The 16,728-nt window shown below is 40.0% G+C and overlaps 3 protein-coding genes across 4 annotated transcripts in view; 1 reads left to right on the top strand and 2 right to left on the bottom strand.

The window, feature by feature from the left end:
• The window catches only part of LOC111858222 (uncharacterized), a 27,299-nt gene extending 20,145 nt beyond the window's left edge, over positions 1-7,154 (bottom strand). Inside the window, exon 1 of the mRNA XM_023839791.2 lies at positions 7,078-7,154. The gene's annotated coding sequence lies outside the window, so the exon portion shown is untranslated. The remainder of the gene's footprint in view (positions 1-7,077) is intronic.
• Positions 1-12,986, top strand: part of LOC111858221 (anoctamin-3-like) — a 66,463-nt gene extending 53,477 nt beyond the window's left edge. Inside the window, exons 19-26 of the mRNA XM_023839789.2 lie at positions 1,130-1,187; positions 2,307-2,404; positions 2,603-2,748; positions 3,116-3,268; positions 3,601-3,748; positions 4,668-4,745; positions 5,707-5,812; positions 6,988-12,986. Of these exons, the coding sequence (XP_023695557.2) occupies positions 1,130-1,187; positions 2,307-2,404; positions 2,603-2,748; positions 3,116-3,268; positions 3,601-3,748; positions 4,668-4,745; positions 5,707-5,812; positions 6,988-7,170 (970 nt within the window). The 3' untranslated portion in view covers positions 7,171-12,986. The remainder of the gene's footprint in view (positions 1-1,129; positions 1,188-2,306; positions 2,405-2,602; positions 2,749-3,115; positions 3,269-3,600; positions 3,749-4,667; positions 4,746-5,706; positions 5,813-6,987) is intronic.
• LOC111858223 (CD59 glycoprotein-like) lies at positions 12,618-16,728 on the bottom strand. Of its 2 annotated transcripts, none has more exons than XM_023839792.2 (4): positions 16,635-16,728; positions 16,278-16,346; positions 15,975-16,076; positions 12,618-15,597 (listed from the first exon to the last, which is right to left on the bottom strand). In XM_023839792.2, the coding sequence occupies exons 2-4, from the start codon at positions 16,330-16,332 to the stop codon at positions 15,398-15,400; spliced, it is 357 nt and encodes a 118-aa protein (XP_023695560.1). In that variant the 5' UTR covers positions 16,333-16,346; positions 16,635-16,728; the 3' UTR covers positions 12,618-15,397. The 2 variants fall into 2 exon arrangements, with proteins under 2 accessions (XP_023695560.1, XP_023695561.1); XM_023839793.2 differs by having other exon boundaries at positions 16,278-16,374; positions 16,635-16,708.

The raw sequence follows: 16,728 nt of genomic DNA, 5'->3' as shown, positions 1-16,728 counted from the left end.
GTGCTTTGGCAAGATCCACTGGACATTTTCCTTGCAACAAATACTTGAAACAGCAACTATATTATTATATTTGAGAAGGTCTAGACTGCACTTGACAGATAGAGTGCCAAAGATACTTCCCATTTTTACTTTTCAAGTACGTTAGCCTGCAAAATAATAACTGTACAAAAATGCAGAAAAAAATGCAGAAAAGTCAAGGGATGAGCCTGCTCACTCAGCTCAGCAGCTCACTCAGCTCACCTGCTCACTCTGCTCACTCAGCTCAGCAGCTCACTCAGCTCACTCAGCTCACCAGCTCACTCAGTTCGCCGCCTCACTCAGCTCAGCAGCTCACTCAGCTCACCAGCTCACTCAGCTCACTCTGCTCACTCAGCTCACTCAGCTCACTCAGTTCGTCGCCTCACTCAGCTCAGCAGCTCACTCAGCTCACTCAGCTCACCAGCTCACTCAGTTCGCCGCCTCACTCAGCTCAGCAGCTCACTCAGCTCAGCAGCTCACTCAGCTCACTCTGCTCACTCAGCTCACCAGCTCACTCAGCTCACTCAGTTCGCCGCCTCACTCAGCTCAGCAGCTCACTCAGCTCAGCAGCTCACTCAGCTCACTCAGCTCACTCAGCTCACTCAGCTCACTCAGCTCGCTGCCTCACTCAACTCACCAGCTGACATTTCTTTACATTGCATATGAACGGCTGGAAACCAAACACTATATATACTCTGTATCTGGCTAGTAAATCTGTCTCACTCAGGGTCCCATTTTTATGACAAGGCTATAAAATTCACATTATACACCTTAAGGATATTTCACAAAGACACATGGCACATCTGTAACATTTAACCATTAAGGGTCAGAGGCTTTGTTGTTCACTTTCTGTATGTCTGATTTTGGCTTTATATAAGAAGTTTACGACACCAAAATGATGTGTTGAATTGATAATTGACAGAGAGGAGAGGGGCCAGTGAGCTCTCAGCTGGGGCCAGTGCTGGTGTGGCCTGTTAGTACTTAATCTGGGCAAATGCTTCGTGCATTTTTATGTAAACCACTTAAAAGTGAGCACAGTACCGACTCACATAACCGTGTTGTTGTATTGCTGGCAAATCTGTTGTGACAGTGTCCTGCTTCTGCGGTGCAGGTTTGCAGGCAGGCCTGGGAAGTATAACAAGCTGTTTAAGAGATGGCGCCTTGAGGAGGTGAGTCATACAACATACAAACACTGGCTAAAGGGGCCATGTGTGTGCTGCTCTGGCCTATAACTCAAATACAGGCATAATAGGGTACCGTGACTTTAAATTTCATTTGAGTAGCAGCTTTTTCTAGCATGGGGTGCAGAGTGTGGCTCAGCTAGTTATGCCTCTGTGGCTGTGATAGGAAGGTCGCTGGTTTGAACCTTGGCGGAAGAGTCACGTCTCTGTTGAGCCCCTGAACAAGACCCTAACCCCGCCCCCCCCCATAACGCTCCAGGGGTGCTGGAGAACTGGCCTGACCCTCCAGTCAAGCCCCAAGGTTCACTCTTACATTTATATACATATAATTTTACAAAAATCATACATTGGAGCTGAGGTACCCAAGAAGTAACTGGAATAACAGTTTAACAAAGTTTCACAATCCCTAAAAATTTCCCACAATTTTGACCACTAGTGTATATATAGTCCTGTGTTTGTGTCTCAAAGGACAGCAAGGTGTGGTTTGTGAAAAGAAGCATTCCAATATACTTATGTAAATGACAAATAAAATATAGTTCCTTTGATATGGATGCTTTATTATTTTTACATGGAGAATTACAATTTATTGCATCCCAGTACTTGGCAGCAGTTTATATGTAGCGTGGAAAGACCTGTTCTGTTGTTAGGTAAAGGTTAATGTGTGACAAGCCGTATATGTTTTTAAGTACACCACTGTGGAGGTTGCAAACAGCTTGGAGTGCACTAACCCGCTTATACCACGGTTACTATACTTTTGGATCACACGCTTGTAGCTAAAGACATTATTTTCATGTTTAAGTTTATGGAAACACATTTATTGGTAGAACTAATTTCTTCTATCAGTGATTAATCATTAGTTTTCATTACTTTTAAATTGTGTTCTACGTCTGGAGTTTTAAGTAATGGGAGTGAGAATTAAAGATTTACTCGATTTACTACTGTGATACTACTGGCTCTACATGTGCAGTTCTAAAGAAGTAACACCCCTCTGACCAATCAGATTTGAGACTTCAATAGAGCTGCAATATATTGTTTATATGTTAATTAGTAGTTATTACAAACCTCATTGCTGTCACCATGAATACTTCACTTTGTTTTCTCCCCCAGTGTCATCCCAGCGGCTGCCTCATAGACCTTTGTCTGCAGATGGGGGTTATCATGGTGCTGAAACAGATCTGGAACAACTTCATGGAGCTGGGCTACCCGTAGGTTTCACACTGCCCGTTCCCTGTGTTATGCGCCTTCACATTACACAATGAATTACTCTCAGCATTATACTCAGAGGTATTTAATGGCCTGTTATCCACGGCCTGGCTTTAATAATAGTTAGGGTTGGTCACACTGGGATTCGCTCCACTTCTTTTGTCATCCTGTCTTATCGCATTTTTTTTAACACCACAAAGGTTGCTCCAAAACTGGTGGTCACGCAGAAAGATAAAGAAGGGCGGGCAGAAAGTGGAGAGCAAGGTGCCGCTTCCTCAGTGGGACAAAGACTGGAACTTACAGCCCATGAACGCTCATGGACTGGTGGATGAGTACCTAGAGATGGGTACGATCTGTGGGGCGGCCCAGGGCCTGGCTGGTTATGCTTATAACTGCATATAATGATCGTTTTCTATAAATAATAGATAAACATGATAAATTACAATTCTATAGTATGCAGTCTGATTGAAATGGATTTCAATGATACGGAAGTTTTTTCAAAAATTTTAAGCTCTAAAAAAAAGGGTTCGAATTCATGATGGTGGTATACATCGATGTCTACGGTAACTTGCTCAGGCGGCATTTCGAGTTCAGGTGAGACTCTGTCCTCTTTCCTTAAGTAGGACCTAGGCAGGCTAAGACAGCAGCACAGATCTCTGTCACGCCTTACTGGCTCTGACCGGCTGACCTGACACTTGTGCTTCCCACACTAGTGCTCCAATTCGGCTTCACCACCATCTTCGTGGCCGCCTTTCCCCTTGCCCCACTGCTGGCGCTACTCAACAACATCATCGAGATCCGCCTGGACGCCTACAAGTTCGTCACGCAGTGGAGGAGACCCATGCCAGCCCGAGCCACCGATATCGGTGAGCCCGCCCACTGGCGGCCGCTCCGGCCCACATGCTTGTGTAATCGCCGTCTGGGTCTCAGACACTACAGAAATAAGAATTTAAGTCATGTAAGAGTCTCACTGTACGGCATTTTGGGCATAACCACAGAAAGCATCGGGAGGTGTTCGAGTGCCATTTTAAAAGGAAGCTATTTTTCGTTTTATCATAAAGGGAAAAATCTGTCATATTTCCAGGATTAGTTTGGTTTTTAAAAACTGCACATATAATGTTAATATACTGAACAGTAATGTAACACGTTGCCCTGACCATGACACAGAGTGACCGTGTTCTTGTGTGCCATTTCCCAGGCATTTGGCATGGGATCCTGGAGTGGATTGGAGTCTTGGCAGTCATTACCAATGCCTTTGTCATCGCCATCACCTCTGACTACATCCCCCGCTTTGTATATGCCTTCAAGTATGGCCCCTGTGTGGACAAGGGCTACAGACACGAGAAGTATGCAAAGCTCTATTTGGTGTTTCCCTGTCCAATAGCGCCACCCTGTGTCCACACAGAACAACTGATTTTTTTTTTCAAGCTTCTAACTAGCTGGAGAACATTTACAGAGGGTTTTCCTAAATGCCATATTTCTTCTGAGAAAACAGCCTCAGCAAGATTTGAGTAAAACATGAACTTCCCTTGCTAATCTGCATTTGTATGAACCTGGAGCAACATACTAGAACTGCACTCTAAAACATGTAAGAAAACCACACATTTTGAGGTCAGTTTTTGCTCAAATTTTCCTCAAATCAGAATTCCACCAGTATTATTGTGGCACTGTATGCTACTCCAGTTACTAATATCTGAGTCACTTACTCCATTTTTTTCTAAACTGATTTCCACAAAATATTTTTTTTTCTTTTGTTGAACTACTTTATACTAATTTAATTTAATGGTTTTTTGCTTCATACTGTTTTGTTGCTTCCCTTAGTGACTGTATTTTACTTATTTCTTTGTGGTCTCTTTTTGTGTACATGTGTTTTATTAATTTGTTGCATCTTGTGTGCTTCATGGGCATATTTATCTTTGCCTGTATGTAGCATTTTAATTATCAACAAAATAAATCCAGTAACATTTTTTTTCCCATATGTTTCCCGATATTTATATATGGAATTTCAAAAATTGCTTATATATTAAATTTGGTTTATTAATCCCTTTAGATAGAGGGATTAGTGGTCTGAACAATCTTCATTGGTTGGGCTCTCGACAATTTCAGTCATATTTAACTTTTTTAATTTTCATGTTATTTTCTCTTCATGCTGTTTTGAGCCCACAGAACTTTCTAACAAATCTAAAAATAAATAGCTGCTTCCCATCCTTGCCATCCTCACTGACAGTGAAGGTTTCCCTGGCTGACTGTGTCTCTGGTCCCTAGGTGCTTACGTGGCTATGTGAACAGCAGCTTGTCAGTCTTTGACATGGGGGATTCTGATAAAGGGCCCAGATACTGCAGGTAGGCACTGGTACCCAAGGTTGGCGGAGTGTGTGTATGCATGTGGGTTGGGGCTGTGGGGATTCCATTGCTAACTCCTCCTCAGTACAGCACTTAATATGAATTATTTCTATAAATACGAAACTGCAGAACTGGGTCATCGGTGGTTTTACATTGAAATGTGTTCTTTTGTGACCTCAAAAATTTCCCGCTGCCACTATTTTGAGCTTGAAAAACGCAAAAAATGTTTGCATTGTTTAAGCATGGGCACTCTGGGAGGGATTTCCAGGGGTAATGTGTGATTGGTTTGGTTGTTGTGCTGATGCTTCTGAGACTGGGTCCATGCTGTAACCCAGTACCTCCTGGAATTATATGACCCTAATTACCCAAAAATAGAATAAATAAATAGAATTGCACATTGCTTTGTATATTTTTAGCATCTGACAAATAAATGGATTAGTTGGACATTCAGACAAGAACAAAATCAGATCTTCCCCCACTGCTCCTTGCCGGAATACTGATAGCTGTAGGTGATTCTGCACTAATTACAGGGCTTAATTAACCTGTTCTTCCCGTCTTCTCATTGCCAGGCATTAGTTACTGCTGTGTGTTTGTTCCTCCCGCTTTTCCTAGAGTAATTGATTACTGTCCTGTATGGCTTGGCCTATCTACCCATCCCAGTTTCCAGCCCAGTAAATGTGTAATCCTTCCCCCCTCTTAAAGCGAGTGTGTGTTCCACTTTCCCTGCATCTGCTTGTCTGGTTGCCTTACAGTGCCCCCCCCCTCCCTCCCCCCTAGAATCGACCTACCAGCTTTTTGACCCCATGACTCCTGACTTTTGTGTTTTGCTACCTGTTTGCTCAGCATCTGTATCCTCAGTTCTCATGTGGCATCGTTACACAAAGCAAGCAGAGTTTCCTGGTTGGGTGCCTGGTAACGAGACACCTACAGAGGCCTGGTCATCCTCTGTATTCCTTTGCAGGTACCGGGACTACAGAGCACCCCCTTGGAACCCGGAACCCTATGAATTCACTCTGCAGTTCTGGCACGTTCTGGCTGCCAGGCTGGCCTTCATCATTGTCTTTGAGGTCAGGCCTCCACGCTCCACCTACAGGCCGCAGTGCTGCATTACAACTTCCTAAGAGCATGTAATAAGCTTAGATTAGATTAGAAGTTGTGCAGTGCATTGCTATCAGCCCCAGTGTGTGCCCCTGCCTTGTGTCCTTCCTGAGATAGGCTTGCTGTGACCTTGTACTGTATAAACAATTACAGAAAATGGATGGATGGATGGATGGATGGATGGATAGAGGCAGCATGGTGGCACAGTAGTTAGCACTGTTGCCTGTCTTGCCCCCATAGCTTCCAGGATAGGCTCCAGACCCCCCCCCACAACCCTGAATAGGACAGGCAGTTACAGAGCATGGAAGGGTGGATATTAGATTTCTTACAAAGGAAATACATAGCATTTTATATATACAGGAAATTAGTATCAAAATATTATTTGCTTGATTTGTGCTTTTATTTAATGGAGATATAACAGAAAAAAAAGTTGTGCAATGCAATGAACGATGTACACTATATATATACTGTGAGACAGGCCTGTGACCCTGCACTGGATGCAAGATAGATGGACTGATGTGATAACAGCTATTACGCTGTGAAGTCAACATACAAACCTGACCTAAGATGAAGCAAATAGTAAGGTTGTGTCTGTGAAGAAGATGTACATTGTGGAAAACGTATGATTTCATCTACATTATATACAACTTTGGTCAGCTCACTTCTAAAATAGTACTACTCCTTTCAAGTTCATTCTGTGAAGAACAAAGAGAGATATTCCTGGTTTTAAAAGGTTACCGTTGAAGGACAGGTTAAATGCCTTAAATGTACTGGATGTACGACGTTTTATCAGAGGGGACTCATTGTCCAGGAATAAGCAAGGTTAGTTTTATTTATAGACTGTTACTGCTAATTTAAGACAAGGAGACCATTGTAGTTTAGAAGAAAGAAAACATTTCTTAACACAAAGGCTAGAGCTGTGTTAAACGGCATAGTGGTATCTTGAGGGACAGCTCTTACTTCCATTCTTGACAGATGCTGTGTAGTTATCCCAATTGCATTGCGCCAAACAGTATCTTCCTTTCATAAGATTTTTGTTACTTTATTCTTAGAAAAAACAGCTGCAATGTGGAGTGTTGCACAATGCAGTAACAGACGTGCAGCTGGTTCATTCTAACAAGGCTGTCTGCGATTGATCCTTTAGCATCTGGTCTTCGGCATCAAGTCGTTCATCGCCTACCTGATTCCCGACATGCCCAAGGACCTATGCGACCGCATGCGGCGAGAGAAGTACCTGATGCAGGAGATGATGTACGAGGCCGAGCTGGAACACCTGCAGAAGCAGAGGAAGAAGAACGGCAAGCGTTATCACCACGAGTGGCCTTAGCCCCCCCGATCCCCCTCCCGAAATGCGTTACTGTGGTGCGGGGGGTGGCTGTCTTTGCCTCGCTGAATTTGCACCAGTGAGGCAATTCTCTGTCATCTTGGCTAAAGACAGGCCCAACCTTGCACACGCCTATGTCCATGGCTTCCACTTCCAGAACTGAGAGTCAGCGCTCATTTTTGGTCCTTTCTATGCTAGCCCCCCACCTCAGCTTAGTCTGACAGGGTCCTGTCATGCCTGTGCGCCGTCTGCACTTTGAAGGAGACCTCACGCAATTGTAATGTTTACTATGCAGATCAAGGGCTGTTAGATCATTGCTCCCTTCACATGTCGATTCTATTTCAAGTTGCTTTGCCCAAATCAGCCCAGATCAGTACTTCATGCCTAACAGCCCCTTGTGCCGCCCATGGATAATGACATGGACACCGGTTATAGTTATTCTCACTAAACAGCCCATGTCACTTGCCTATGAAAAATACCCTCATAGCTTCTTACTTATTCTGTATATTGTCCTGGAAAGCATGCCGATGTACAGTTTACGGTGATTTTTGTAAATGAGAAGCAGTGGCAGTCATTACAAATTACAATTTAATGCATGACATATATCCTACTGACCCTCTGCCCCATTTCCACATTATAGTGCTGGATAGATGCTACTCCTTCTGCTGCTGTAAATAACTGGTTGTCCACTGGTTCCTGAGTTGCAATTCTAACGCAGGTCTTTCTGTGTGTGTGAGTATAAGCAGCTTTTGCAATCTTGTGAGGATCTTTTCGTTCCTGTCATGTGGTGACAAAACACAGTCTTCACAAGATAAATGCCTTTTTTTCATAACTTTTAGTAGGTTATCAATTTTCATCTCAGTTGGTGGTTTGGTATTAAGTTCAGTTAATTCTGGTAAAGTTATATTTAATGGGAAGTCCCCACAAATGTAGCTATACATCAACATATGGGTTTATATATGTATGGGGTGACTGCAAACAACCTAAAGGGTACGTTTACGTTTCGTCTGCATTTGTTTGCTGTGGTATTTCCTCAAGAGACAGATTGTAAGAAGAAGGGATGTAATATTCCAGAGATGATTCCCACCATATCGGGGCACTAACATATAGCTTTGCCTTCTTTTTGTTTCCATGAATTTGCTATCTGACATGGGAAGTCGACCGAACGAAACTATAGAAGACAGCATCTGTCTTGGCTTAGAAAAGGCGAAGGACATGTAGGAAATGTGTTGCCCATATATTTATTTACTGTTTTAGGCAGAACAGCCCATAAAAAGGTGAAAAGCACAATGTTCAATTAGGACAGGACTCTGATATGCATTAACAGCTGAGACAAGCAGAAATTTCATTATGTGTACCAAATGTAAATCACCTTACACTATTGACACTTAAGATAACTTCTGGTTACATTTATATTTTGTAGTCCACCTGGGGCTATTTTTGAGGGTGTGTATGCACAGCTTAGTCAAGTAGTTTTGGAGGTCTGGTGACTCAATATGATTAGTTTTTAATAGTTATCATTGTAATGTGAAAGGACCAGTGGGTTGTGGGTTCCGACCCACACAGAGCCCAAGCTGTCTAATACTCTATGCACCCTGGAGTGGAACTACAATTTACCTTGGATAATTGGTTACTGAATATGGATAGATATTCAAACAGTATTGATGCATTTTAGCGACTTCTACAATCACAATAAAATAATTTATGAAATCAGCAATATACTGTAAAGGTATTTACATGTCTGCTGAGCTGCTCAGATCACTGCTTTACATCCCTGAACTAAATTTTGAAATGTTATGGTGAGAAGGGAAGAAGCTAAACAAGAAAAATGTAGACGTCACACAAATAGCTAGGATAAAATAAATACACCAATATTATACATTTAAAATTATTTATATTATGCCATGTATATCATATATAAATGCTTTATGTGTTTGACAATAATGCCTATCAGATGAAAGATCTACCTTCTCAAACACTTTCATCAGCTAAGGCTAGTCATTGCTGCTATAATTAGGCTATACAATGCTCAATGCTTGCACCATATATGAAACTATCCTTATCTCATAAATATTTTACAAATTAAAATATCATTTCAAAGTCATAGGTGGCTTATTTTGAAGATTAGAAGCTTCTTTGCGATTTGGACATAATTTTATATTTTCATGTGTTTTGCATTTCTCTGATTGTATTATTGTGTGCTTTGATTACCGTATTAGTGGATATACTTTATAATTTTTTAATTCACATTAAATGATTCATGCCTAGCTGATGATGGGCTGAGTGCTTTAACCAATCTTGCTTGCAATAAGGTTACATAAATGTCTTATGTTAATTCTTGGTTTATATTGCAATTTTGTTTTACATTGGCTATAGTACAGCATTAAATCTATATACCATACCTTGAGTAAACTGATTGTCCAACATGCAGTATACTAAGGAGCACTAAAATATGTAACTTGTAGGCCACAATTCTACAACTGTCATATAATTTCTTTCAGCACAAATGCAAAATTCTCTCTGTACAATGTTTTCCCTTCTAGAACTGTGTATCTGCACCCAGGGGCGCCGTAAGGGGGAGGAAAGCTAGGACGATTGAAATGTTATGGTGAGAAGGGAAGAAGCTAAACAAGACAAATGTAGACGTCACACAAATAGCTAGGATAAAATAAATACACCAATATTATACATTTAAAATTATTTATATAATAATTTCCTAAAAATTCCCTAAAAAATTAGGAAAATAACTGGATTGGTTTGGACTGGGGGGCCTAATATGATATGCTTTCATGGGGCCCAAAATCTCTAGCGGCGCCCCTGTCTGCACCTGTCAGGACAGCAAGGGAATCAAGTTTTTGAGATCGGTATTCCTAGTTAAGAACATAAGAAATTTACAAACGAGAGGGGACCATTCGGCCCATGAAGCTCGTTTAAGTTAAGTTATTCGCAGTTTATTGGTGGTAGTTAAGAAACTTAAAATCATTTCAAATGCGAAATTCAAATATCCGAGCGAAAAGACTGGAATCTGAGCGAGAGGCTTGACCGGTGACAAAAGTATCAGCCTGTTCTGGGTACTGAGCAGCTTGTATTCGCTTTAGACTTATAAACCATTTATGTCTGGAATTAAAAAAAAATCGGACAGCGGTTACGGATACGGGGGTCCCACTGTTTACTGCAAACCAGGGAAAAAATTCGAAAATATGATCAGCGGACATTTTAAGATAAACAGAGGGAATTTTGTCACGCAAACATAGTTGCGAATTTTGCCTTAAGGGTTAGTGGGGAAATGTGTTCTACAAGTTATTCTGTTAGCGCTTGTAATGCGACTGCATGCCACTGGTTTCTTTTCAGATGCGGGTGTTATTACAATGGCAGCGTATCCTTTTCTGTTATTTATATGCATTTCAGGAGTGCTGCATGGCGGTCATATGCACCATGTACTGTACGCTGACATCCGTGTACCTACGTGTTTTACTGTCTGCCTGTCCTTGCAACTGCTTTTCTCAGGTGTCCTATGAGCCTTTCAGGGTGATCACTTTTCACTCTTTTCTTTAATGTGAACGACAAAGACATTCTGCTTTTCAGAAAATATTTTTGCACTCAACGTTTGCATGGAGATTATGTTAATTGTGACGCATGATGTAGCCGGTTATATCTATAACACTGCCTGCAGTTAAATTACAGTGTGTCGCGGTTTTCAAACGCCATGCTGGACTTAAAAACATTTTCAAAAACAATGTCGAAGCTTTAAGAAATGAAAGACATGAAAATATATATTTATATTTATTCTTTTCACGTTGATTGTTTTGTGAAAAATAGCACATTTGAATATGCAAGCATTTTGAGCCTATCATAATATGAACAACTGCCTTTTCAATATTCTGCTTGAAGTCTCCATTCTATCATTAATTTAATAAAAATCTCCACATTTTCTTTTAATGGGATAAGCCTGAGTCACTTTGGCATGATAGGCTATGGAAGAAAGTACGTACAGATGACTTTCAGCCTTACAACTGATTATTAATCAAAGTAAAAACAGAAAAAAATAAACTATAGCTACATAAAATTAATCTGATTTGTAAGATCCTTAAAATTTGTATGTGCTGTTTTTTTTTTAACGATTTTGTAAAGTCATCTAAGTAACATCGAAAATGTTTACAAACGAGCTTGACCAAAGTTTTTCCTTCACATAGGTAAACATTTAATCTTCTACATTCTTATTTCAGAGGGATGATATTATAATGTAGGCTAAATGTGGTTTAGTTGCAAATTAGGTTTTTCTGTTGTAACAGGAAAGCATCTTAGAAATAAAGCAGTTGTTTTTCAATGTTTTCCAAGGCCCTTCACAGAGTCATACAGTACAGCACACAGGAGTGGACACCCACATCTAGTGTGGATCCAATCCCTTCATTACGCTCTGAGTGTGAGTGCTGTGTTAGTTTCCCCTCTGATATTTTCACAGCAGTACCTCTACACAAGGTGAAGTCAGATCATGTATTAACAGACTCTTTGTGAAGATGCATTTTCCACACTCTGGGGGGCAGGGGTTACTGTTCTGACCTGCAGTAATGGCCTTGTGCTTTTCACAAAGTGAGTAGTGAAGCCCCCCGGTTGTACCAGGATGGGAATCACTCTGGGCTGGTGCAGAAGCCGCTGCAAAGGAAGACACAGCAGACTAGGTCTGGCAGTACAAAGTCTAACTGAGACTGTCTAACTGAGACTGTCTAACTGAGACTTCTGCTTTTAAAGACTTCTGGTTGTTTGTTTACTTCACCCGTGTTTACATTTGGAACATGTAACAAATATATGTATATGAACTTATCTGCGAGAAATAAATTTGAATATCACATTTTTTTCTGTAATAAATCAGCAATTCTATCTTTTAAGTAGTATGGCTGATTTTTTTAAGTACTAGTTTGGTGTATTTATGTACATAACTTGTACAATATGTTTGAAAAGGACAGTCTGAGGTCACTATGCAAACTTTTAATGCCACTCACACTGCTCTGCTCTATTCACTGTATACATTGAAAATAGACTGATATTCCGCCAGGGCAGGACTGGGGTGATAAACCTGCCCTGGACTTTGTGGATCCCATGGTAAATTTTGCCGGCCTACTTACCCACCGGGCTGAATATGTCAGATGCTTAGTCCAGCCCTGTACACTGTCCTTCATCGCTCTTGTGAGGTATTTTCCCATCTTCATAATATTTATTCTGATTGGTGTTGCTGTAAAATGGTCTTGGTGTTGACAGAACCGCATGTAACTGCTTCCTTTTAAACGGGATTCTGAGCTGGATTGGTGAATGTGTGCCATTAACTCATTTAGCATTTAGTTTTTTTATGAAACTCTCTGACCCTTCAAACCTGGCTCATTTTTTTCTAACTTTCGGAATACTTGTCATTTTTTTTCTATTGGGTTGAATGAAGTTCAATTAACCAAGCCACCTTGTTATTGTTAAATGACTTTAATGCTTAGAAGAGTGAGTCCTGACTTTTTTTGTGCCACAGTCTTACAGGCTTACTTCATCAGGCATCTCTGAAATTAACATTTCAAGAAAGAACACAGAACATCCTCCCTCTTACCAACTTGTAGCAGGTTAATAAACAAAATTACTGACAGTTTTCTTTTTGCAATTTGATAAAAGAGTGACTAACTCCAGGGATAAAAGCATAGTATATGACACTGATGTCCTTCTCATGAGTGATACAAAGTATTATCTTATTAGCTAATAGTAAAAAAAAAAAAAACTATGTAAGTTAAAGTAAAATATATTCAGAGTTAGTACAGTTTCCACCGTGTTTTTGTCTTTCCTTTCACTCTAACAAACAATAAAAAAGCATAGAGGTTTCCATAATCTTCTGAACATTGGAAGAAACCCACAAGTAGGAATTGAGTGTGTGACCCAGCCTACACCAAGATATCGAAAATAACTCATCCCTCAGAAAGCAAGCAGAGACCTGGACCATCAGGAGCGCCACAGGGAGGAGAACAAGGGCTCAATCCAGCTCTCTGCGTAACGGTGCGTTTCAGTGCATCTGCAGTAGAGCACTGGTGTCATTGCCGCTCATTGTTTAATGTGAAGGCATCGCTACAGCCGTGAGAACCGCATGCATTGCAGGTGAAGTTTGGACAGTGATACTTTAAGACTGTAGAGAGGCTTTTTCAGCTCATTACCTAGCTAATCAAGTAACATCACTCTTACAACTTCTTTGTTAATCGGTACTGTCTAGAATATTTTAAATGTATTGCTGTTTTGGTAAACAATCTATTTTATACTTAATTACACGTTTTTAACTGAAATAATACAGGTTAGGGTCATAGTGAATTCACTGTTGACACCTAAATAGAAATATGCTGTATTTAGCACTGCATTTATGGCAACATGGAATGCTTATTATGCTTCATATATAAATTTAGACTCCAACATAATATTGCTACTGTGGTGTTAAATGTTTTTGTATTTTTATGTGGTTTGTGTACTTTTAAAAATGTTTGCTTCTTTATCCCTTATAGGTATAAACCTCAAGGCTTTTGTTCAAGATATAATGCAAGAGAGAATGAATAGGGATTCACTATGGCTCTTTGCTGAGTAGATAAATGAATAGGGATTCACTATGGCTCTTTGCTGAGTAGATAAATGAATAGGGATTCACTATGGCTCTTTGCTGAGTAGATAAATGAATAGGGATTCACTATGGCTCTTTGCTGAGTAGATAAATGAATAGGGATTCACTATGGCTCTTTGCTGAGTAGATAAATGAATAGGGATTCACTATGGCTCTTTGCTGAGTAGATAAATGAATAGGGATTCACTATGGCTCTTTGCTGAGTAGATAAATGAATAGGGATTCACTATGGCTCTTTGCTGAGTAGATAAATTAATAGGGATTCACTATGGCTCTTTGCTGACTAGATAAATTAATAGGGATTCACTATGGCTCTTTGCTGACTAGATAAATGAATAGGGATTCACTATGGCTCTTTGCTGAGTAGATAAATGAATAGGGATTCACTATGGCTCTTTGCTGAGTAGATAAATGAATAGGGATTCACTATGGCTCTTTGCTGAGTAGATAAATGAATAGGGATTCACTATGGCTCTTTGCTGAGTAGATAAATGAATAGGGATTCACTATGGCTCTTTGCTGATTAGATAAATGAATAGGGATTCACTATGGCTCTTTGCTGAGTAGATAAATGAATAGGGATTCATCTGCTTTGATTGAGAAGACTACTCCAGCAATGACTTTCATGTTGGTGGATAGGGAAATGGGGGGGGGGGTCTCTCTAATGCCAAGATGGTCCTGGCTTCTTCACTACAGAGGGATGAAGATATGTGGATTTTACTTGGCCTTTTATCTTTAAAGGACTGTTCTTCATTGTAATGTGGGTGAAATAAATTACTGCATTGTGTCTTTTCATTATAACTGTGTTGGGGACATTAACAAAAACCTTATTCATCAAGCGAAAACATAGTGAACACACACAATCAAAGGAAAATGTGTCTGGGGCCGCTGTCTCCAAATGTTTGTACACGGTTATATTCCCAATACCGCACCTTATCTATACGCCAACTGCAAAAAAAAATCTTGATTGATTTACCAAACCAAAAAGCAGGCAAAGTGTTGCGTGAAACAGAATCCATTTAAATGCACCCTATACATATTATTTTATAACATTTTAGAAAACCAGAGAAAAATACAAAATTCTTCACAATCCCGTTTTGCTTAAAGATCTAAAATGCCAAAGTCCATATTTACACACACAAAAGAGGATTGTTCAGTTTCGTACATTTTCTCAGAAAAGCACATTGTTTATGAAAAGTATTACAAACATTTCCTTTTCATCAACACGCCCTGCATTTACCACATTTAGAACGTTTTCTTTGAACGTTTTCTGACCTGTTATGCACGGCATTTCACGATGATCAGCGTAAGTTTAGACTTTCTCAAGTTGTCCTTAAACGGTCATTATATGCTTTTACAGAAAAACAATCCATCCGTCAATCCATTCCAAGCACGTACAAAAATTACAACTGCAATAAAATAAATGATCCAGCCGTTGACGGCTTGTTATTACACCCGTATTAATACAAACGTGCTTGAAACAAGCAGAAAATGAGATCTGGAATGTTATTTGCAGCGTTTTTGTTTCCTATCTAGCAACACACCCCAGATAATTAGTGATACAGTTAGACGGTGAAAATTGAGCTGTTTCCCAAAGTTTTAAAGCAGGCACCACCAGAAGACAAGGAGGGACGCCAACGTCCCCAGTAAGGGCTTAGAGATCATGGTGGCGGGACTGCCATTGCACAAGTTATTACTGCAGCAACTGAAGGAGAAGGAAGACACCGCAGGAAACATCTGAGACAGCCGAGCATTTTCACAGTCCGTGTGCCGGATGCACTGGCGGATAATCTTCCCTCCTGCACCACGGATAAATGAAATATCGTGAAACTTCCAAAGCACGACCGAGTTAACATCATGTTATTGTTTCAACGTTGAATTATAGTTAAATGCGTTGAATTATGGTCAGTGTTAAACTATCAACGTTGAAACTGAATTGATCTTTGGTCAGATTTTCAATATTGAAAAATCGATGGTGGCAAAACCTTGATTCAATGTTGATATAAAGTGAAAGATTGAAGATCAGCGTTGTTTCAACCTCTTAATTGTCTGATATGGAATCAGTGTCATTTCAACATATGTGTGCCATCTGGGGAATAATGACTGATGTGCTTAAAATTCACCTGTATTCACGCGTCTAGATATTCTGAGGAATAAAGTACGTTTAACAAAGTACCTCTTTCAAATAACTGAAGACAAGCATCCTCATAGCTGCAGTCCTGAACATTAGTGCATTTTCCAGAGTAATTGGTGCATCTATAGCAACGGAGTGCAGAGCCTAAAGGAAAAAGGTTCATTAGGCGCAACAAGTAACCATATAAATGCCTATATACATTTGTGCACACAGGAAGAAGCGTGATAAAAATACAATGGCAAAATTACTCCAGCTATTTTTTTATTCAATGCAATTTAAAATTGGTCATTTCAAGTGTGCGAATTCGTGGAAGTAATACATTTGTTTCATCGGTAATATTCTTACCCAGGCTGAAAATCGCAAAACAGAAAACCAAGCCTGTTCCCAGAGAAGCCTTCATTTTTAACGTTATCCCTATATATGCAGAAACAACGGTCAACAGCTGCAACGAGACGTGAGCGCGCAAGAGGATGGTATATTTAATAGGCCCACACATTTAACGCTCCACAAAGAATTAATAATGTGATCATTAGCATGAAATAAAAAAAATTTAAAAAGTAAATAAATCTGTAACTGACAACATATTTATAGTTGTATATGCTCTTTTACCTTTTCAGATATTTATCTTTATAGATTAACAAAAATATTTTAATATAGATGTGCAAATCTATTTCTATCTCATAAAATCACAATACTACTCACCAAGTTCACAGTCAGTTCACGAAACCCGAAGTGATTTTACTTCACTGAAATATTACATTTTCTCTCGTGATGTCACCCTTAATCCCACCCCCGT

This window comes from Paramormyrops kingsleyae, chromosome 11 (assembly GCF_048594095.1).
Source record: "Paramormyrops kingsleyae isolate MSU_618 chromosome 11, PKINGS_0.4, whole genome shotgun sequence".
In the NCBI taxonomy this organism is placed as follows: Eukaryota; Metazoa; Chordata; class Actinopteri; order Osteoglossiformes; family Mormyridae; genus Paramormyrops; species Paramormyrops kingsleyae.
Note: the sequence above shows the minus strand (reverse complement) of the source record. Positions and strands in the feature narration are given on the sequence as shown.